This window comes from Macaca nemestrina, chromosome 20 (assembly GCF_043159975.1).
Source record: "Macaca nemestrina isolate mMacNem1 chromosome 20, mMacNem.hap1, whole genome shotgun sequence".
Taxonomy (NCBI): Eukaryota; Metazoa; Chordata; class Mammalia; order Primates; family Cercopithecidae; genus Macaca; species Macaca nemestrina.
Window position 1 is genome coordinate 59,038,770 of NC_092144.1, and position 20,580 is coordinate 59,059,349.

The window sequence follows — 20,580 nt, forward strand, 5'->3', positions numbered from 1 at the left end:
CTACTCACTCGGGGCTTCTTGCCCTCCGGATCTGGAGTCCAGACTGGAGGTCAATTGTGGGGCTGGGAGTGAGCAGCCTGGGTCTACCACGACCTCTGGAGAGTCGAGCCACTTCCGGTGATTCCGAGATGCGCCCCTCTTCCCCGCTGCTCACCTCCGGGGGACCACCGGGGCCGCCAGGGCCCTCCCCGGGCTGGGGCCGTGCGGGTGATCTGGTTTGCCCACTAGCGAGTGGACACAGATAAGATATCACTCCTTCGAACTTCATAACAGCCTTATTCTCTTGTCACAGGTAAGAACACAAGGATGCACCCAAAAAAAGGAAAGCTGTGCACTATAAATCATCGTCCCCTTCTTCAGACGGGGAAACTGAGGCCTCCAATGTGGAACTGACCTGTGCGCCAGGCCACAACGTCTATCCAGGTTGCTGGACCCAATGCCCCGGAATATGGGATAGACTCAGCCAGGTAGTCCAGTTTCCAGCCTGATAATTGGCGCAAGCCATGTCAGAGCTTAAGATAGTCTGACGGCCGGGCGCGGTGGCTCAAGCCTGTAATCCTAGCACTTTGGGAGGCCGAGACAGGCGGATCACGAGGTCAGGAGATCGAGACCATCCTGGCTAACACGGTGAAACCCCATCTCTACTAAAAAATACAAAAAACTAGCCGGGCGAGGTGGCGGGCGCCTGTAGTCCCAGCTACTCGGGAGGCTGAGGCAGGAGAATGGCGTAAACCCGGGAGGCGGAGCTTGCAGTGAGCCGAGATCGCGCCACTGCACTCCAGCCTGGGTGACAGAGCCAGACTCCGTCTCAAAAAAAAAAAAAAAAAAAAAAAGATAGTCTGACATTTTTTTAAAAACCTGACACTATCTTTTACCTGCCATTGTTTAGGTGGCAGCTCAGGGGACTTCAGAAGGAGCCAATCCGAGAGTGTGGAACATTGATCATTCCTGGGGCACAGCTGAGTGCGTGATTGAAGGGTCAGCTGGGGAGCGGGGACGGACAAGGTGGTGGGCGGAGCTTAAAGGAGAAAGACTTTTGCTGATTGGAAAAGTTCCCTGGAGGTGGGGCCTAGAAGACGAGGCGCCTAACTAGAAGACTAGTGATTGGACACTCAAGGGGGCAGGGCCCCAAAGGGGAGAAGTTGGGGTGATTAGACTGACTCAGGGTGGAGGGTCAGGAGCATGGCTTGGACCTCTACTCACCAGTCGTCCCCCTCCGCACGGGAGGCCCGGCCCAGCGCTCGTAGCCAGCCCCGCAGGTCTTCTAAGGTGTCAGCGGCCAAAACGTAGGTCCTCATGCCCGGGTGCTCTGCCTGCGGGAAGAGAAGGCTTGGAATCCGGACTCCCCGGCCTTGTAAAAAGGAGGACAGGCCGGGCCAGTGGCTCACTCCCGTAAACCCAGTGCTTTGGGAGGCCGATGCGGGAGGATCGTTTGAGACCAGCCTGGGCAACATAATGAGACCCCCCCACCCGCCACCTCCTTCCAACCCCGTCTCTACAAAAAAAATCAAAAAATTAGCCGGACGTTGTGGAGCGCACCTGTAGTCCCAGCTACCCGGGAGACTGAGGCGGGAAGACTGCACTTTGCGTCACTGCACGCCAGCCTGGGTGACAGAGCAAGACCGTCAAGAAAGAAAGTAAAGAGGGAAAGAGGGAAGGGAAGGGAGAGAAAGAGAGAAAGAGAAGGAAAGAGAGAGAGAGAAAGAGAGAGAGAGAAAAGAAAAGAAAAAAGAAAAGAAAAGAGAGAAAAGAACTGGCCAGGCGTGGTGGCTCACACCTGTAATCCCAGCATTTTGGGAGGCTGAGGTGGGCAGATCAACTGAGGCCAGGAGTTTGAGACCAGCCTGGCCAGCACGGCGAAACCCCATCTCTACTAAAAATATAAAAAAATGAGCCGGGCATGGTGGCGTGCACCTGTAATCCCAGCTACTCCAGAGGCTGAGGCAGGAGAATCCTTTGAACCCAGGAGGCAGAGGTTGCCGTGAGCCGAGATCGCATCACTGCACTCCAGCCTGGGCGACAGAGTGAGACTGTCTCAAAAAACAACAAAACAAAAAAACAAACCAAAACAAAATCAAAGGAGGATGCAATTGACCCTTGTCAAGACCTTTTATCTCCAGTAATGGATACTCCAGTGCTTGTTAGGACTTGGATCTACCCCCCTCATCTCCAGTTCCCATTGCCTGGTGCACAACACGGATGGACGGACTCACGGTGAAGGTGAAGCGCCGCCCTCGGGGGGCTCCCGGCCCATCTGGCCTAATATTGTAGCTGGGGAGCAGGACACTGCCCAGGACACTCTCCTCGCGGCTGTCTGCAAAGAGGGGCTGAGGTCAAGGATCACACAGGGATCAGGAGGCCAAGACGCTAGAGAGAAGGGCAGGTTGGGGGGCCCTCCCACCCCAAGCCAGCCAACCACTGACCCTTGTAATAAAAGAGGCAATGGCCGGAGAGGACGAACCAGCGGCGTTTCCAGAGACGGAGCCCCGAGCTGTCCTGGGGAGAGAGATAGGAGGAGGGGCCTGAGTAAAGGGAAACAGAAAAAAGAGATGAAGGCAGTGACGATGGGGACAGAGAGCCAGAGAGAGAAAGAAATTTGGAGAGAGAAGAACAGAGATATAGAGCAGGGATCAAGGGAGTGGGGTGAGGCTGGGCACAATGGCTCACGCCTGTAATCCCAGCACTTTGAGAGGCCAAGGCGGGTGGATCACTTGATTCCAGGAGTTTGAGACCAGCTTGGGTAACATGACGAAACCCCGTCTCTACTAAAAGAATAAAAATTAACCGGATGTTGTGGCGCATGCCTGTAGTCCCAGCTACTCAGGAGGCTGAGGAGGGAGGATCACTTGAGCCTGGGAGTGGGGTGGAGGCACAGGAGAAAGACCCAGAGAGAGGCCGGGCGTGGTGGCTCACGCCTGTAATCCCAGCACTTTGGGAGGCCGAGATGGGTGGATCACGAGGTCAGGAGATCGAGACCATCCTGGCTAACACGGTGAAACCCCATCTCTACTAAAAAATACAAAAAACTAGCCGGGCGAGGTGGCGGGCGCCTGTAGTCCCAGCTACTCCGGAGGCTGAGGCAGGAGAATGGCGTGAACCCGGGAGGCGGAGCTTGCAGTGAGCCAAGATCCGGCCACTGCACTCCAGCCTGGGCGGCAGAGCGAGACTCCGTCTCAAAAAAAAAAAAAAAAAAAAAAAAAAAAAGACCCAGAGAGAGAGGAGAGACAGAGATACAGAGACACATGTTTGGGGTGATGGAGTGGATAAGAAGGAGAGCTGGAAACCCTCTGAACATAATATAATAGAATAGAAGCCTTACTTCTATTACAAGTATGGTGGTTGTGCTGACATAGATTCCGGACTCCCCTGCTTTCTTTTCTTTTCTCTCTCTCTCTTTCTTTTTTTTTTTAAGACAGAGTCTTGGCCGGGCGCGGTTGGTCAAGCCTGTAATCCCAGCACTTTGGGAGGCCGAGACGGGCGGATCACGAGGTCAGGAGATCGAGACCATCCTGGCTAACACAGTGAAACCCCGTCTCTACTAAAAAATACAAAAAACTAGCCGGGCGAAGTGGCGGGCGCCTGTAGTCCCAGCTACTCGGGAGGCTGAGGCAGGAGAATGGTGTAAACCCGGGAGGCGGAGCTTGCAGTGAGCTGAGATCCGGCCACTGCACTCCAGCCCGGGCGACAGAGCCAGACTCCGTCTCAAAAAAAAAAAAAAAAAAAAAAAAAGACAGAGTCTTGCTCTGTAGCTCAAGCTGGAGTGCTGTGGCATGATCTCGGCTCATGGCAACCTCCGCCTCCCAGGTTCAAATGATTCTCCTGCCTCCCGAGTAGCTGAGATTACAGGCACACACCACCACACCCAGCTAATTTTTGTATTTTTAGTAGAGACAGGATTTCACTATGTTGACCAGGCTGCTCTTGGACTCCTGACCTCAAATGATCTACCCACCTCAGCCTCCCAAAGTGCTGGGATTACAGGCATGAGCCACTGCGTCTGGCCTCCCCCACTTTCAAACTATGCTCTGGAACAAGTCACTTCCCCCTAGAATCCACCCTCATGTTTTCTCGTCTATTCGTTGGAGATTGAGAAGTTTTAGGGAGGTGTGGATGAGACATGGATCACATATAGGCAGAGACTTTAGCTACAGAGACTTAGTCCAATTATTCTGGAGCCTGAGACACAGACAGGCCAGGAAGGTGGCACTGAGCCATGACCCAAATTCAGCGTCTCCACATCGCCTCTGCCTGAACTACTCCACTATCTCCAACCTTGTGTGCCTCTTCTCCTCAACCCATTCCCATAGAAGCCCGCATGATCTTTTAAAATTACACATCAGATCACGTTAGTCCCCTTTTCAAAACAGAGAATTAAGAACACTTAGAATTAAGTCTCAAATTCCTTTCCATCACTTACTGTTTTTTGTTTGTTTGTTTGTTTGTTTTTGAGATGAAGTCTCGCTCTGTCACCCAGGCTGGAGTGCAATGGCACAATCTCGGCTGACTGCAACCTCCGCCTCCCGAGTTCAAGCGATTCTCCCGGCTCAGCCTCCTGAGGAGCTGGGACTACAGGTGCCCGCCACGATGCTGGATAATTTAGGGTTTTTTTTGTTTTGTTTTGTTTCTTTGAGACGGAGTCTTCGTTTTGTCGCCCAGGCTGGAGTGCAGTGGCGCGATCTCGGCTCACTGCAAGCTCCGCCTCCCGGGTTCATGCCATTCTCCTGCCTCAGCCTCCCGAGTAGCTGGGACTTGTCGCCCAGGCTGGCATGCAGTGACATGAACACAGTTCACTGCAGCCTCACCTTCCTGGGCTTCAGCAATCCTATTGCCTTAGCCTCCCCAGAAGCTGGGACTACAGGCACACACCACCATACTCAGCTAGGTTTTTTTTGTTTGTTTTGTGTGTGTGTGTGTGTGTGTGTGTGTGTGTGTGTGTGTTTTGTAGAGATGAGGTTTGTTCATGTTGCCCAGGCTGGTCTAGAACTCCTAAGCTCAAGCGATCTTCCCGCCTTGGCCTTCCAAAATGCTGGGGTTACGCCACTGAACCTGGCCTCTATGTTACTTCTTCATAGCCCTTCCCGCAATCTGAAATGATCAAGTTCATTTATTTATTTACTAATTTATTATCCACCCATGTTCCACCTGATCTGGAATGTACTATAAATACTTGTTTGTGTTATTTGCATGGTGTGTGCCCTGGGATTGAGAACATTGTAAGTGTCCAAGAAGTACTCAAGAAAGAATGAATGAATGGGCCAGGCGTGGTGGCTCACGCCTCTAATCCCAGCATTTTAGGGAGCTTAGGCAGGCTCCTGACTTGAGGTCAGGAGTTTGAGACCACCCTGGCCAACATGGTAAAACCCCATCTCTACCGAAAATACAAATATTAGCTAGGCATGGTGGCGCATGCCTATAAGCCCAGCTACTCAGGAGGCTGAGGCATGAGAATCACTTGAACTGGAGGCCAGAGGTTGCATTGAGCCGAGATCACACTATTGCCCTCCAGCCTGGGTGACAGGAAGAGACTGTCTTAAAAATAAACAAACAAACAAACAATGACAGAATAAGGAGAGGGGCAGTGATAGTAAGAAAAAGAAAGCCTATTTGGGGACTTGGAAGGTGAGAGACAGAGGACAGCCAGGGGCACAGACTCCAGTGTCCTTTTCCTTCTCCTACTGACCCCACCTGCTTATGAAGCCAGCCTCGGATGTGCACGGGAAGGTTGGGATCCCTCCTGAGCGCATTGCCTCTCTTCCCAAAGGCATGGACCTTGTTTACTGCCCGGGTGGGCTTCTGAGGAGAGAAGGGGACAGAAGTGAACAGAGGCCGGGCGCGGTGGCTCAAGCCTGTAATCCCAGCACTTTGGGAGGCCGAGACGGGCGAATCACGAGGTCAGGAGATCGAGACCATCCTGGTTAATACGGTGAAACCCCGTCTCTACTGAAAAGTACAAAAAACTAGCCGGGCGAGGTGGCGGGCGCCTGTAGTCCCAGCTACTTGGGAGGCTGAGGCAGGAGAATGGCGTGAACCTGGGAGGCGGAGCTTGCAGTGAGCTGAGATCTGGCCACTGCACTCCGGCCTGGGCGACAGAGCGAGACTCCGTCTCAAAAATAAATAAATAAATAAAATAAAAAATAAAAATAAAAAAATAAAAAAAATAAAAAATAAATAAATAAATAAATAAATAAATAAATAAATAAATAAATACAAACAGAAGTGAACAGGGAGAGCCTAGGATGGTCCCGAGAGGCGGTGAGGGTGGACACAGGCAACCGTAGGCTCTCGCTTGGCTGCCCTGAGAAATGGGTCAAGGACCAGCCGGGCGCAGTGGCTCACAGCATTTTGAGGGGCTGAGGTGGGAGGATCACATGAGGCCAGGAGTTCGAGACCAGCCTGGCCAACATGGTGAAACCCCGTTTCTACTAAAAATATGAAAATTAGCCAGGCACAGTGGCGTGTGCTCTTAGTCCCGGCTACTTGGGAGGCCGAGGCACAAGAATCTCTTGAACACAGGAAGCAGAGGTTGCAGTGAGCTGAGATTGTTCCACTGTACTCCAGCCTTGGTGACAGAGTAAGACTCTGTCTTAAAAAAAAAAAAAAAAAAGTAAGTCCGGGCACAGTGGCTCACGCGTGTAATCCCAACACTTTGGGAGGCCAAGACGGGCAGATCATGAGGTCAGCAGATCGAGACCATCCTGGCTAACACGGTGAAACCCCGTCTCTACTAAAAATACAAAAAAGTTAGCCAGGCATGGTGGCAGGCGCCTGTAGCCCCAGCTACTTGGGAGGCTGAGGCAGGAGAATGGTGAGAACCCGGGAGGCAGAGCTTGCAGTGAGCGGAGATCGCACCACTGCACTCCAGCCTGGGCGACAGAGCGAGACTCCATCTCAAAAAAAAAAAAAAAAGAAAGAGAAGGGTCAAGGTGGGGGCTGAGGTTGGAGATCAGAATTGGGAGGTGTTCTTATTGCAGAGTTAAGAGACTCTTTTTTTTTTTTTTTTTTTTTTTTTTTGAGACAGCCTCTTTGGAGTGCAATGGCCTAAACACTGCAACCATTACCTCCTGGACTCAGGTGATCCTCCAGCCTCAGCCTCCCGTATAGCTGGGACCACAGGCACGTACCACCATGCCCAGCTAATTTTTTGACTTTTTGTAGAGGAGGGGGTCTCACTTTGTTGCCCAGACTGGGAGAAACTCTTTTTTTTTTTTTTTCCTTTTGAGGCAGAGTCTCGCTCTGTTGCCAGGATGGAGTGCAATGGTACAATCTTGGCTCACTGCAACCTCCACCTCTCAGGTTCAAGTGATTCTCCTGCCTCAGCCTCCCGAGTAGCTGAGATTACAGGCACGTGCCACCACGCCTGGCTAATTTTTGTATTTTTACTAGAGACAGGGTTTCGCCATGTTGGTCAGGCTGGTCTCGAACTCCTGACCTCAGGTGATCCACCCGCCTCAGACTCTTAAAGTGCTGGGATTACAGCCATGAGCCACTGTGTCGGGCCGAGACTCTCTTTTTGATGGGCGGAGGGAGGTGTTCAGAGGCAAGGAAGAGGCTGTAGGGAAGCAATTTCCTGATCAAGAGTCCACTGCCAAGAAGCAGATGCCCTTGGCCACCAGAGCTAGAGCTGTAGTAGGGGCTTTTGGGATGTGAACTGGGACTATGGGCTGGGAGGTCCCCATAATCAGGGGGAACTCTCACGCTGAGTCCCCGGTGAATCAAAGGATGCCCTGGTGCCCTGCGGTCACACCCCTTAGCAACCAAGTCCAAGGAGAGGAAGCTTTAAATCCCTCCATCCTGCCCGGATGGAGCCTCGTCTCCCGATGCCCACAGATATCTCAGGCATCCTTAGCCAGGTCCCCACAATATGCCCTTCCTGGGAAGCGGTGGTACCGACCAAGGCTGAGTCAGATCTCCGGGCTCCGAACACAGGAAAGGACATGTGTGGAATGGCAGGAGGAAAAAGAAATGAGTGTCTCCCTAAGCTTTTGGCCGGGATGCCGATTTGGGATGCAAGTATCCAGGGGCCCCTTGGGTCTTACCGTCAGAGAAGGGTCTTTCCTTATAGGATTTCATTAGTGGATAGACTGGATGGCAAGAGATAGGACAGCAAGTTCTAGCACTAATCAAGAGCAGCCCGCTACTTCTGAGAACTCAAGGGGCCTCATGGCTGGGGAGCGGCTTTATCTTAGCAACCAGGGTCAAGGGAGGTTGTTACTCTGGTTTAGAGTTAGGAAAATACAAAGGGTGGGGACAGAGCTGGGAGTGCCTCTGAATTCCTAGCTGCGGCTGGTAGGCAATTTGGGACCTTACTGTCTGGCAGACCCTGTTGCTAAGGATCCTTGTCCTTAACAACCAGAGTCCTTGGGGAAACAGAGGGATGGGCGGCCCAGAGCCCCACCTTCCTCCCCATCCCCGCCAGGAAGCTCAAACCTTGGGGCTCAGGCTGCTGAGTGAGGAGATGGTAGAGGCGCTGCTGGCCAGGCTCAGGCTGCTTCGAGGTCGGCTCCCCTCCATCAAGGGCTGGGGAGAGAAAGAAAGGGGCTGTGTCTCCACAGTGATGGGTGCGGGACAGAGATGGGGTCAGGGGCTTGGAGGTCTGAGGAGGCTGCAGAGAAAGAGCCTGTTGTTTCGGGACTGAGGGGCTGGGGGAGGCCATGGCCCGTGACCACATACCAAGAGTGGTGCCAAGAGAGGTAGGCGGCCCTGGCAGCTGCGGGAGGGGGCAGCTGTCTGCAGCCCAGGCCAGAGAATAGGGAATCCTTTATTCCTCCCCACTGCACTCAGGCCAGGAATTTGACCCTCTCTGAGCTTAAGGACCCCCTATTCCCTGCCTCCTTCCGGCTGCCCCAGGCTACCTGTCTCCCGCCCTCCCACATGCGCCCCCAAAGCATCCCTGCCAACTCCCCAAGCCAAGCCCCGCAGCAGCAGGAATGTGCACCCAGAGAGGCCCTCCCAGCCCAGCCAGGGAACTTACCCAGCTCTAGGGTCCCAAAGACAGGGGGCAAGAGGACGGTGTGGGTGCTGCAGCAGCACCCAGGCAGTCTCCCGCCTCCTTTGTCTCTTAGCTGCTGTCTCTCATAGTTCTCAATCTCTCTCCTCACCTGCTCACTTTTTGTCTGTCTCCCGTCTCTTATGGTCTCTCTCTCTCTCTCTCTCTCTCTCTCTCTCCGTTTTACACTATCTCCCTCCCCAGTCTCACTTTCTGTGTCTCTCCTCTCTCTGATCTCTGTCTCTTCCAGTTTCTCTCTCACTCATTCTCTCCCTCTATCTCTCTCTCCAATCTTTCCGTTTCTGTCCAAATCTTTGATTGACAGACTCACAGGGTCTCTTCTTTAAGTCTCTATCTCATTCACGCGCTCTCTCTCTCTCTCTCTCTGTCATCCCGTGTCCTCTCTCCTTCACACTCAGTCTCTTCCTCTTTCTGTCTCTCTCTCTGACTCTCCACGTCTGCCGTTTCCTCCCCTTTCTCTTTCCGATTTCCCTTCTCACTTTCTCCCTTCCTCCCTCTCCCAGTTTCTCTTTCCTCTCTGCTGGTCTTTCCCTGCCTCTGCCAGCCGCCCACGCTGCTGTTCTCCCCTCCCAATCCCGGCTGTCCCCGCCCCTTCTGGCCTCCCCACTACAGCCTGACCCCTGGCTCAGCTGCCCCCACAGCTGAGGGGAGGGGCTTGGGTCCCCCAATTCCTAGGTCCCTTAAGGACCAAGGTTGGGGCTTCTCAGTGTTTGGAGAGTTGGACCTGAGGCCTGCACTCCAGAGCCCCCGTGGGTTTGCTGCTGTGGTTGGGGACCGGGGCCACTGGTGTCCTACATGGAGGAGGTTTGTGTGTTGTAAGGGGTGGGGACTCAGACTTCCAAAGCCCTGCAGGGAATGGGTTAGGGATCCAGACGCCTGGGTGCCCCAGAAGGTCTGAGCTAGGAGTCAGGACTCCTGAGTCGTGAATGAGCTGGGAGTCTGGAAACATGACTGTGATTGGAAGGGGCCAGGGATAGTCTGTCCAGGTCCCCTAGGGAGAAAAGGGGATGGTCCCAGTAGGGCAGGGTGAAATGGAGAGTTCCAAACCTCCACCTCAGATCCAGGTGAGAATTCTCTTCTAGACTTGAGGACAACTCCCTCAGGAGAGAGACATGGTTCCTTGGTATATTTTGAGGAACAAGATTATGCATCCGTAGGTAGGGGAGGAGAGCTGGGGGCTGGAACTGTCACCCCGGGCCTGGAACTTGTAGCAGAAGCGCCCCCACTCGCATGAAGAGTGCCACCCAGGCAGACTTGTGGTTTGTGGAGGCAGAGCTATTGCCTAAGCTTGAAGCAGATGAAACCCAGGAGTGGAGCCTTGTGCCTGTGACCGGGAAGGAATCCAAGCTTTTGGTTTAACCACCATTCACCATGCATCTGTTGAGCACCTACTATGTGCAGGCACTGTCTGTTGCAGTCACTGAGAAGAAAGCAGTGAACCCTGGCCGGGCGCAATGGCTCATGCCTGTAATCCCAGCACTTTGGGAGACCAAGGCAGGAGGATCACTTGAGACCAGGAGCTCAAGACCAGCCTGGGCATCATAGCGAGACCCTGTCTCTATTTAGAAAATGAATTTTTTTTTTTTTTTTGAGACAGAGTCTAGCTCTGTTGCCAGGCTGGAGTGCAGTGGCACGATCTCGGCTCACTACAACCTCCGCCACCTGGGTTCAAGTGATTCTCCTGCCTCAGCCTCCTGAGTAGCTGGGACTACAGGCACGTGTGACCACACCCAACTCATTTTTTTTTCCTTTTGAGACGGAGTCTTGCTCTGTTGCCCAGGCTGGAGTGCAGTGGAAAGATGTCGGCTCACTGCAAGCTCCAACTCCCAGGTTCACACCATTCTCCTGCCTCAGCCTCCCAAGTAGCTGGGACTACAGGCGCCCGCCACCACGCCCGGCTAATTTTTTTTTTTTGCATTTTCAGTAGAGACAGAGTTTCACCGGGTTAGCCAAGATGGTCTCGATCTCCTGACCCTGTGATCCGCCTGCCTCAGCCTCCCAAAGTGCTGGGATTACAGGCATGAGCCACTGCGTCCGGCCTAATTTTTCTATTTTTAGTAGAGACAGGGTTTCACCATGCTGGCCAGGATGATCTCAATCTCGACCTCGTGATCTGCCCGCCTCAGCTTCCCAAAGTGCTGGGATTACAGGCGTGAGCCACCGCACCTGGCCTAAATTAATTATTATTTTTTTAAAAGCACTGAGCCTAGCAAAGTGCCTGATCTCATAGTGCTTACATCTTCATTCTCATTTGCAAGGAATCTGGACTCTGCTGTGACTATCTTAGTCAAGTGGTTTCATTTTCAAGCCTGTTTCCCCATTTGTGAAATGGGAACAATGACACCCTCGCACTCAGGGAGGAAACCAACTGCATGTGAAAATAGGAGACTCTAGCTGTGCGTGGTGGCGAGCTCTTGTACTCCCAACTACTCGGGAGGCTGAGGCAGGAGAATTGCTTGAACCTGGGAGGTGGAGGTTGCAATGAGCCAAGATCACACCATTGCACTCCAGCCTGGGTGACAGAGCCAGACACCGTCTCGAAAAAAAGAAAGAGAGAGAGACAGAGAGAGAGAGAAAGAGAGAAAGGAAGGAAGGAAGGAGGCAAGGAGGGGGGAAAGAAAGAGAGAGAGAGAGAGAGACAGAAAGAAAGAAAAAGAAAGAAAGAAAGAAAAAGAAAGAAAGAAAGAAAGGAAAGAAAGAAAGAAAGAAAGAGAGAGAGAGAGAGAGAGAGAGAAGAAAGAAAGAAAGAAAGAAAGAAAGAAAGAAAGAAAGAAAGAAAGAAAGAAAGAAAGAAAGAAAGAAAGAAAGAAAGAAAGAAAGAAAGAAAGAAAGAGAAAGAAAATGGGGGGCTGTAGGCTGGGCCTTTGGGCTAAATTGGGGTAGGAGACCAGGTACAGTGGATCATGCTTGTAATTCCAGCACTTTGGGAAGCCAAGGCGGGCAGATCACCTGAGGTCAGGAGCTCAAGACCAGCCTGGTCAACGTGGCAAAACACTGTCTCTACTAAAAATACAAAAATTACCTGGGCATTGCGGCACACTCCTGTAATCCCAGCTATTCCAGAGGCTGAGGCAGGAGAATCACTGGAACCCGGGAGGTGGAGGCTGCAGTGAGCCGAGATGGCGCCACTGAACTCCAGCCTGGGCAACAAAGTGAGACTCTGTCTCAAAAAATAAATAAATAGGTCGGGTGCAGTGGCTCACGCCTATAATCCCAACACTTTGGGAGGCCAAGGTGGGTAGATTGCCTGAGCTCAGGAGTTCAAGACCAGCCTGGGCAACATGGCGAAACCCTGTCTGTATACAAAAAATTAGCCAGGTGTGGTAGTGCATGCCTGTAATCCCAGCTACTCAGAGGCTGAGGCGGGAGAATTGCTTGAACCCAGGAGATGGAGGCTGCAGTGAGCCGATCGCACCATTGCATTCCAGCCTCAGTGACAGAGCGAGACTCTGTCTCAAAAAAAATAAATAAATAACAGGCCGGGCGAGGTGGCTCACGCCTGTAATCCCAGCACTTTGGGAGGCCGAGGCGGGCGGATCACAAGGTCAGGAGATTGAGACCATCCTGGCTAACACGGTGAAAACCTGCTTCTACTAAAAATACAAAAAGTTAGCCAGGCATGGTAGCAGGGGCCTGTAGTCCCAGCTACTCGGGAGGCTGAGGCAGGAGAATGCCATGAACCCGGGAGGCAGAGCTTGTAGTGAGCCAAGATCGGGCCACTGCACTCCAGCCTGGGTGATAGAGCGAGACTCCGTCTCAAAATAATAATAATAATAAAATAAATAAATACATAGGCCTGGGGCGGTAACTCACGCCTGTAATCCCAGCATTTTGGGAGGCCGAGGCAGGCAGAACACCTGAGGTAAGGAGTTCGAGACCAGCCTGGCAAACATGGTGAAATCCCGTCTCAGAAAAATACATAAATAAATAATAAATAAATAATAAATAAATAAATAAATAAATAGGTCGGACGCGGTGACTCACGCCTGTAATCCCAGCACTTTGGGAGGCCAAGGCGGGCAGATCCCCTGAGGTCAGGAGTTCCAGACCAGCCTGACCAACATGGAGAAGCTACGTCTCTGCTCAAAAAATACAAAATTAGCCGTGCGTGGTGGCACCTGCCTGTAATCCCAGCTACTCGGGATGCTGAGGCAGGAGATTGAACCCCGGAGGCGGAGGTTGCGGTGAGCCGAGATAGCGTCATTGCATTCCAGCCTGAGCAACAAGAGCAAAACTCGCCTCAAAATAACTAACGAACCTAAATAAATAAATAAGTAAATAAATACATAAATACACAAATAAATAAATTTGGGTGGGAAGGCATTGGCCCTCAGCTAAGAGAGAACCGGCTCGCTGCTGAAGCAGGACCACGCATTTGATTGACAGTTTGCTGGTTGGGGGGGCGTGGTCACGCTCGGAAACTCCGCCGAGACGTTACAAAGGCTGGAATCTCCGCGAGAAGTCCAGTCTTTCACTTCCCACCCTTCGGGTTGTGGTCTCGAAACCCCGCCTCTCCCCGTGACGTCAGCACGCCAGGCGCTGTAGAATATAAACGCGTCGTGGCTTACGCTTGCGCTCATCGTGTTGGTTCCTGTCCAAGTTGTTGATCGTATGCAAGACGCCGCAGGACCCCGCGCCCGCTTGTCGCCACTGCGCTTGAGGCAGCCGGAGATACTCTGAGTCCCCTGGAGCCCGACGCCTGAGGGTGAGATGAACGCGCTGGCCTTCCTAATCGTCAGGACCTGTGATCGCTTCTGGCAGACCGAGCCGGCGCTCCTGCCCCCGGGGTGACGCGCAGCCCCCCACCGGTGAGTAAGGGGTCGGAACGCCTGGGTCCCCACGGGGCTGGAGACCTGGATTTAGGAAGAAGAGATTGGGACCCTGGAGTCCGGAGCCTGAGGGAGGAGGGATCTGGAAGCCAGATTCTTGGGTCCCCGTGAAGGAATCATCTAGCAAGTGGGGGGTCGGGTCAGAATGTTTGAGTCTGCAAGGGAGGAGGGTGTGAGGGTTTGATCTTCAGCAGGATGAGAGAGCTAGGGAGGGACTATGACTTTGTCGCCAAGGGAAGCAAGCAAAAGACTTTTGTTCTTGGTTCTTGGGACTGGGACTTCTGCGTCTGAAGAAAGAGGGGGCTGGGGGCTTGGACCCTTGGATCTAAGGAAGAACTAGGGGCTCAGACTCCTGGCTATTGAGAGATGAGAGAGAACAGAGCCAAGAGACAGAGATGGGCGTGGCTGAGATCAGAAAGGAATTTGGGACTCTTGCGTTGCTGTTGACAATAGTTGTGTTACTATTTCTGTTGCTATGACTCATAGTCATGCCCGGATGCCATCCCCTAAATGGCCCCTAAACTTTATTTTTTTCCTCCCCCTTTTCCAGCCCAGACACATGGCCCCAGGCCAAGCACCCCATCAGGCTACCCCATGGAGGGATGCCCACCATTTCTTCCTCCTGTCCCCAGTGATGGGCCTCCTCAGCCGGGCCTGGAGCCGCCTGAGGGGCCTGGGACCTCCAGAGCCCTGGCTGGTGGAGGCAGTAAAAGGAGTAGCTCTGGTAGAAGCTGGCCTGGAGGGAGAAGCCAGGACTCCTCTGGCAACCCCCCATATCCCTTGCGGCAGACGCCTTGATGAGGAGGCTGAAGACCGTGCAGGCCCTGGAGAGAACAGAGAAACACTGGGCCTGAAAACCAGCAGTTCCCTTCCTGAAGCCTGGGGACTTTTGGATGATTATGATGACATATATAGTGAGCGAGAAGCAACCAGCGTCCCTAGAGGGCAGGGAAGTCAATTTGCAGATGGCCAGCCTGCTCCCCTGTCTCCCAGCCTTCTGATAAGGACGCTGCAAGGTTCTGATAAGAACCCAGGGGAGGAGAAAGCTGAGGAAGAGGGAGTTGCTGAAGAGGAGGGAGTTAACAAGTTCTCTTATCCTCTGTCACACCGGGAGTGTTGTCCAGCAGTGGAGGAAGAGGTCGATGAAGAAGCTGTAAAGAAAGAAACTCGCAGAACCTCTACTTCTGCCTTGTCTCCAGGATCCAAGCCCAGCACTTGGGTGTCTTGCCCAGGGGAGGAAGAGAATCAAGCCACGGAGGACGAAAGAAGAATAGAAAAAAGTAAAGGAGCCAGGAAGACCTCCGTGTCCCCCCCATCTTCAGGCTCCAACCCCAGGGCCTGGGAGTATCGTTCAGGAGAGGCGTCCGAGGAGAAGGAAGAAAAGGCACACGAAGAAGCTGGGAAAGGAGAAGCTGCCCCAGGGCCACACTCCTCAGCCCCAGCCCAAAGGCCCCAGCTCAAGTCCTGGTGGTGCCAACCCAGTGATGAAGAGGAGGGTGAGGTCAAGATTTTGGGGGCAGCTGAGAAGGATGGAGAAGCTGAGTGTCCTCCCTGCATCCCCCCCTCAAGTGCCTTCCTGAAGGCCTGGGTGTATTGGCCTGGAGAGGACACGGAGGAAGAGGAAGATGAGGAAGATGAGGACAGTGACTCTGGATCAGATGAGGAAGAGGGAGAAGCTGAGGCTTCCTCTTCCACTCCTGCTACACGTGTCTTCTTGAAGTCCTGGGTGTATCGACCAGGAGAGGACACGGAGGAGGAGGAAGATGAGGACAGTGATACAGGATCAGCTGAGGATGAAAGAGAAGCTGAAATTTCCACTTCCACACCCCCTCCAAGTGCTTTCTTGAAGTCCTGGGTGTATCGGCCAGGAGAGGACACAGAGGAGGAGGAAGATGAGGATGCGGATAGTGAGGGTAAGGAAGATGATTCAGAAGCAGCCATGGGAGAAGCTGAGTCAGACCCACATCCCTCCCACCCGGCCCAGAGTGCCCACTTCAGGGGCTGGGTATACCGACCTGGAAAGGAGACAGAGGAAGAGGAAGCTGCTGAGGACTGGGGAGAAGCTGAGCCCTGCCCCTTCCGAGTGGCCATCTATGTACCTGGAGAGAAGCCACCACCTCCCTGGGCTCCTCCTAGACTGCCCCTCCGACTGCAGAGGCGGCTCAAGCGCCCAGAAACCCCTACCCGTGATCTGGACCCCGAGATTCCCCTAAAGGCCAGAAAGGTGGGTGCTGAGAGCCCAGATTCTTTTTTTTTTGAGACGGAGTCTCGCTGTGTCGCCCAGGCTGGAGTGCAGTGGCGCCATCACGGCTCACTGCAAGCTCCGCCTCCCGGGTTTACGCCATTCTCATGCCTCAGCCTCCCGAGTAGCTGGGACTACAGGCGCCCGCCACCTCGCCCGGCTAATTTTTGTATTTTTAGTAGAGAAGGGGTTTCACCATGTTAGCCAAGATGGTCTCGATCTCCTGACCTCATGATCCTCCCACCTCGGCCTCCCAAAATGCTGGGATTACAGGCATGAGCCGCCGTGCCCGGCCTTTTTTTTTTTTTTTAAATTGAGTCTTGCACTGTCACCTAGGCTGGAGTGCAGTGGCACGATCTTGGCTCACTGCCAACCTCTGCAGCCCGAGTTCAAGCAATTCTCGTGCCTCAGCCTCTGGAGTATCTGGGATAACAGGCACACGACACCACACCCAGCTAATTTTTTTGTATTTTTAGTAGAGATGGGGGTTTCACCATGTTGGCCAGGCTGGTCTTGAACTCCTGACCTCACGTGATCTGCCCATCTCAGCCTCCCCAAGTGCTGGGATTACAGGCATGAGCTACCACGTCTGGCCGAGAGCCCAGATTCTTGAGTCTGGGAGAGGAAGGGGCTGGAGGCTGAGACTCCAGGTCCCTGTATGTTGCAGAGGATTGCGTGTCATTTCTATGGGGAGGGCTGTGTACACTGTCACGCAATCTCTTGTAAGAGGCCAGGCCCCTGGGGGAGGAGGGAGCAGCTGTGGCTCACAGCAACCCCAGGAAACCGTCTCTGCTTTCAGTGAGTCAGATGGAGAATCCCATGACAGTGACAGGCAAGTGACTAGCCAGATAGAAAGCATTTTTGTGTAATAACTAATTTTTGTTTGCCTCTCTCTCTCTCTTCCCCATCCGGATTCCCGTGGCTGTGTCCCTCTCCTGCCTGTGTCCCTGTGTCTGCCCCCAGGTGCACTTCTCCGAGAAGGTCACTGTCCATTTTCTGGCTGTCTGGGCAGGGCCGGCCCAGGCCGCCCGCCAGGGCCCCTGGGAGCAGCTTGCTCGGGATCGGAGCCGCTTTGCACGCCGTATCGCCCTGGCCCAGGAGGAGCTGAGCCCCTGCCTCACCCCTGCTGCCCGGGCCAGAGCCTGGGCACGCCTCAGGAACCCACCTTTAGCCCCCATCCCTGCCCTCACCCAGACCTTGCCTTCCTCCTCTGTCCCTTTGTCCCCAGTCCAGGCCACGCCCTTGAGCCAAGCTGTTGCCACATCCTCCCCCTCCTCTCCTGGTGCAGCAACGGCTCCCCTGGACCTCTTTGGGAGGCGTGGCTAAGACCAACTGGTTTGCCTATAATTTATTAACTATTTTTTCTAAGTGTGGGTTTGTATAAGGAATAAAGCCTTTTGATTTGTAGCAAGCAGGGTCTGTGTGTGTGTCAGAAACGGACAGCATTCTGTTTTCACAGGTCCCCGAGGTAGCTGGGAAGAGAATAGCATAAAACAAAGCACTTCATTGGGGGATAAACTGCTTTTCCTCAAATTTGCTTCCACTCATCCTGAGGCTTTTGAACCTAACAGCTGGTGGGTTTTATAGTTTTCTTTTTCTTTTTTTTTTTTGAGACTGAGTCTCGCTCTGTTGCCCAGGCTGAAGTACAATGGCGCGATCTCAGCTCACCACAACCTCTGCCTCCCGGGTTCCAGTGATTCTCCTGCCACAGCCTCCCGAGTAGCTGGGACTACAGGTGCGCGCCACCATGCCTGGCTAATTTTTGTGTTTTTAGTAGAGACATGGTTTCACTATGTTGGCCAGGCTGGTCTCAAACTCCTGACCTCCTGATCCACCTGCCTTGGCCTCCCAAAATGCTGAGATGACAGGCATGAGCCACCGTGGCCAGCCTATAGTTTTGTTTTTTTTTGAGATGGAGTCTTGCTCTGTCGCCCAGCCCTGAGTGCAGTGGTGCGATCTTGGCTCACTGCAATCTCTGCCTCCTGGGTTCAAGCGATTCTCCTGTCTTAGTTTCCTGAGTAGCTGGGATTACAGGCGCATGCCACCACGCCTGGCTAATTTTTGTATTTTCAGTGGAGACAGGGTTTCACTATGTTGATCAGGCTGGTCTCGAACTCCTGACCTCATGATCCACCCACCTTGGCCTCCCAAAGTGCTGGGATTACAGGCATGAGCCATGACGCTGGCCATTTTTGGATTTTTTTAACCAAGGGGTAAAACACTCATGAGCATTCCTGGAAAAAGATGGAGATTTCTTAGAACTGAGGTACCACCCATCTTTATACCAAATATGGGTGTTCCTAGGACTGTCATGATGTTGGTGGGTGTGTGACTGTGTTAATGAACATACAATGAGGTCCTACGGGAAACCGAGGTCAGACCCAGCACCATATTAGGTCTAGTCGGTCTTAGTCTACTTGGCCTACAGCCTGGTTTTTTGGAATCTTATCAACCCACAGTTACTGTAGCTATTTCAAGTTTGCTGTTGCTATTCTGGTCATGTGAAACTGCTGCCTGGAATTTTCTAATCTCCTGCAACCACCCTATATGATTGCTGTCACAGCCTGATTTCACACTGATAAGCCCTGTGTCCATAGACCTAGTTTCCTTATCTGTAAGGTGACTAACAATTGTACATACCTTCTGGGATTGTAAGGCCTCAAAGGAGTTAAAACTTAAAACAATGCTCATGAAATAAATGCTATAATAGGGTAATTATTCTATATACTGTTTTTTGGGTTTTTTTTTTTTTTTTGATATGGAGTCTCACTCTGTTGCCCAGGCTGAGGTGCCGTGGCGACATCGTGGCTCACTGCAACCTCCACCTCCCAGGTTAAAACAATTCTCCTGGCTGGGTGCGGTGGCTCACACCTGTAATCCCAACACTTTCGGAGGCCGAAGTGGGTGGATCACAAGGTCAGAAGATCGAGACTATCCTGGCTAACACAGTGAAACCCCATCTCTACCAAAAATACAAAAAAAAAAAAAAAAAAATTAGCCGGGCATGGTGGTAGGCGAGTGCAGTACCAGCTACTCAGGAGGCTGAGGCAGGAGAATGGCGTGAACCCGGGAGGCGGAGCTTTCAGTGAGCAAGAGTCCGTCCCCTTCCCCCCACCAAAAAAAAAACCAAAAACCAAAAAACAATTCTCCTGGCTCAGTCTCCCAAGAAGCTGAGACCACAGGCGTGCACCACCACTTCCGGCTTTTTTTTTTTTTTTTTTAGACGGAGTTTCACTCTTGTTACCCAGGCTGGAGTGCAATGGCAGATCGCGGCACACCAGCAACCTCCGCCTCCCGGGTTCAAGCGATTCTCCTGCCTCGGCCTTCTTTTTTTTTTTTTTTTTTTTGAGACGGAGTCTCACTCTGTCGCCCAGGCTGGAGTGCAGTGGCCGGATCTCAGCTCACTGCAAGCTCCGCCTCCTGGGTTCACGCCATTCTCCTGTCTCAGCCTCCTGAGTAGCTGGGACTACAGGCGCCTGCCACCTCGCCCGGCTAGTTTTTTTTGTATTTTTTAGTAGAGACGGGGTTTCACCGTGTTAGCCAGGATGGTCTCGATCTCCTGACTTCATGATCCGCCCGTCTCGGCCTCCCAAAGTGCTGGGATTACAGGCTTGCGCCACCGCGCCCGGCCCTGCCTCAGCCTTCTGAGTAGTTGGGATTACAGGTGTGAGCCAACACGCCCAGCTAATTTTTGTATTTTTAGTAGAGAAGGAGTTTCACCATGTCGGTGGTCGGGAGTTTGAGACTCCTGACCCCGTGATCCGCCCGCCTTGGTCTCCCAAAGTGCTGGGATTACAGGCACGAGCCACTATGCCCACCTCTACCTCTAATTTTTATTCTTATTTATTTATTTATTTTTTGAGACCAAGTCTCGCTGTGTCATCCAGGCTGGAGTGCAGTGGCGTGATTTCAGCTCACTGCAATCCCCTGGGTTCAAGCAGTTCTGCCTCAGCCTCCCTAGTACCTGGGATTACAGGTGTGAGCTACCACGCAGGGCTAATTTTTGTATTACTCTTCCTCTAGACCTTCACAGAACGCAGGTTCCTCTCATCCTCCTAACCTAATGGCCTTTCATTAGCTTCACAAAAGCAGCTTAGTTCTGGGAAGGGTTATTATCATTTAAATTAGAAATCCCAGCACTTTGGGTGGGCTGAGGTGGATGGATCACTTGAGATCAGGTGTTTGTTTTGAGAGGGAGTCTTGCTCTGTCTCTCAGGCTGGAGTGCAATGGTGCGATCTTGGCTCACTGCAACCTCCGCCTCCCGGGTTCCAGCGATTCTCCTGCCTCAGCCTCCTGAACAGCTGGGATTATGGGGCCCACCACCACGCACGGCTAATTTTTGTATTTTTAGTAGAGACGGAGTTTCACCATGTTGGTCAGGCTGGTCCCTAACTCGAGGTCAGGAGTTTGAGATCCCCACTCCTGCCATATAATCTTTTCATTTCCCCAAGGCAACCAAACCTAATTCCACCTAATTTAAAACCTTTGTATGAGTGCTACC

General features: G+C 52.7%; 2 protein-coding genes across 9 annotated transcripts in view; one reads left to right on the forward strand and one right to left on the reverse strand.

Moving 5' to 3' along the window:
* Nucleotides 1–9,558, reverse strand: part of LOC105478660 (pleckstrin homology domain containing A4) — a 32,997-nt gene extending 23,439 nt beyond the window's left edge. For 5 of the 7 annotated variants that reach the window (XM_011736217.2, XM_011736209.2, XM_011736208.2 and 2 more), the window contains exons 1-7: nt 8,972–9,557; nt 8,428–8,517; nt 5,686–5,793; nt 2,424–2,496; nt 2,214–2,314; nt 1,204–1,313; nt 9–224 (exon numbers count right to left, since the gene is read on the reverse strand). In XM_011736217.2, the coding sequence (XP_011734519.1) occupies nt 9–224; nt 1,204–1,313; nt 2,214–2,314; nt 2,424–2,496; nt 5,686–5,793; nt 8,428–8,511 (692 nt within the window). In that variant the 5' untranslated portion in view covers nt 8,512–8,517; nt 8,972–9,557. Of the gene's footprint in view, nt 1–8; nt 225–1,203; nt 1,314–2,213; nt 2,315–2,423; nt 2,497–5,685; nt 5,794–8,427; nt 8,518–8,971 lie in introns of all 7 variants that reach the window. The other 2 variants (XM_011736216.2, XM_011736213.3) reach the window with 2 other exon arrangements.
* A 4,000-nt stretch (nt 9,559–13,558) lies between these two features.
* Nucleotides 13,559–17,485, forward strand: LOC105478661 (protein phosphatase 1 regulatory subunit 15A). Of its 2 annotated transcripts, none has more exons than XM_011736218.3 (3): nt 13,559–13,815; nt 14,387–16,060; nt 17,042–17,485. In XM_011736218.3, exons 2-3 carry the CDS (start codon nt 14,396–14,398, stop codon nt 17,402–17,404), a joined length of 2,028 nt encoding a protein of 675 aa, XP_011734520.2. In that variant the 5' UTR covers nt 13,559–13,815; nt 14,387–14,395; the 3' UTR covers nt 17,405–17,485. The 2 variants fall into 2 exon arrangements, with proteins under 2 accessions (XP_011734520.2, XP_011734521.2); XM_011736219.3 differs by having other exon boundaries at nt 14,387–15,749.
* Nucleotides 17,486–20,580: the final 3,095 nt, after the last annotated feature.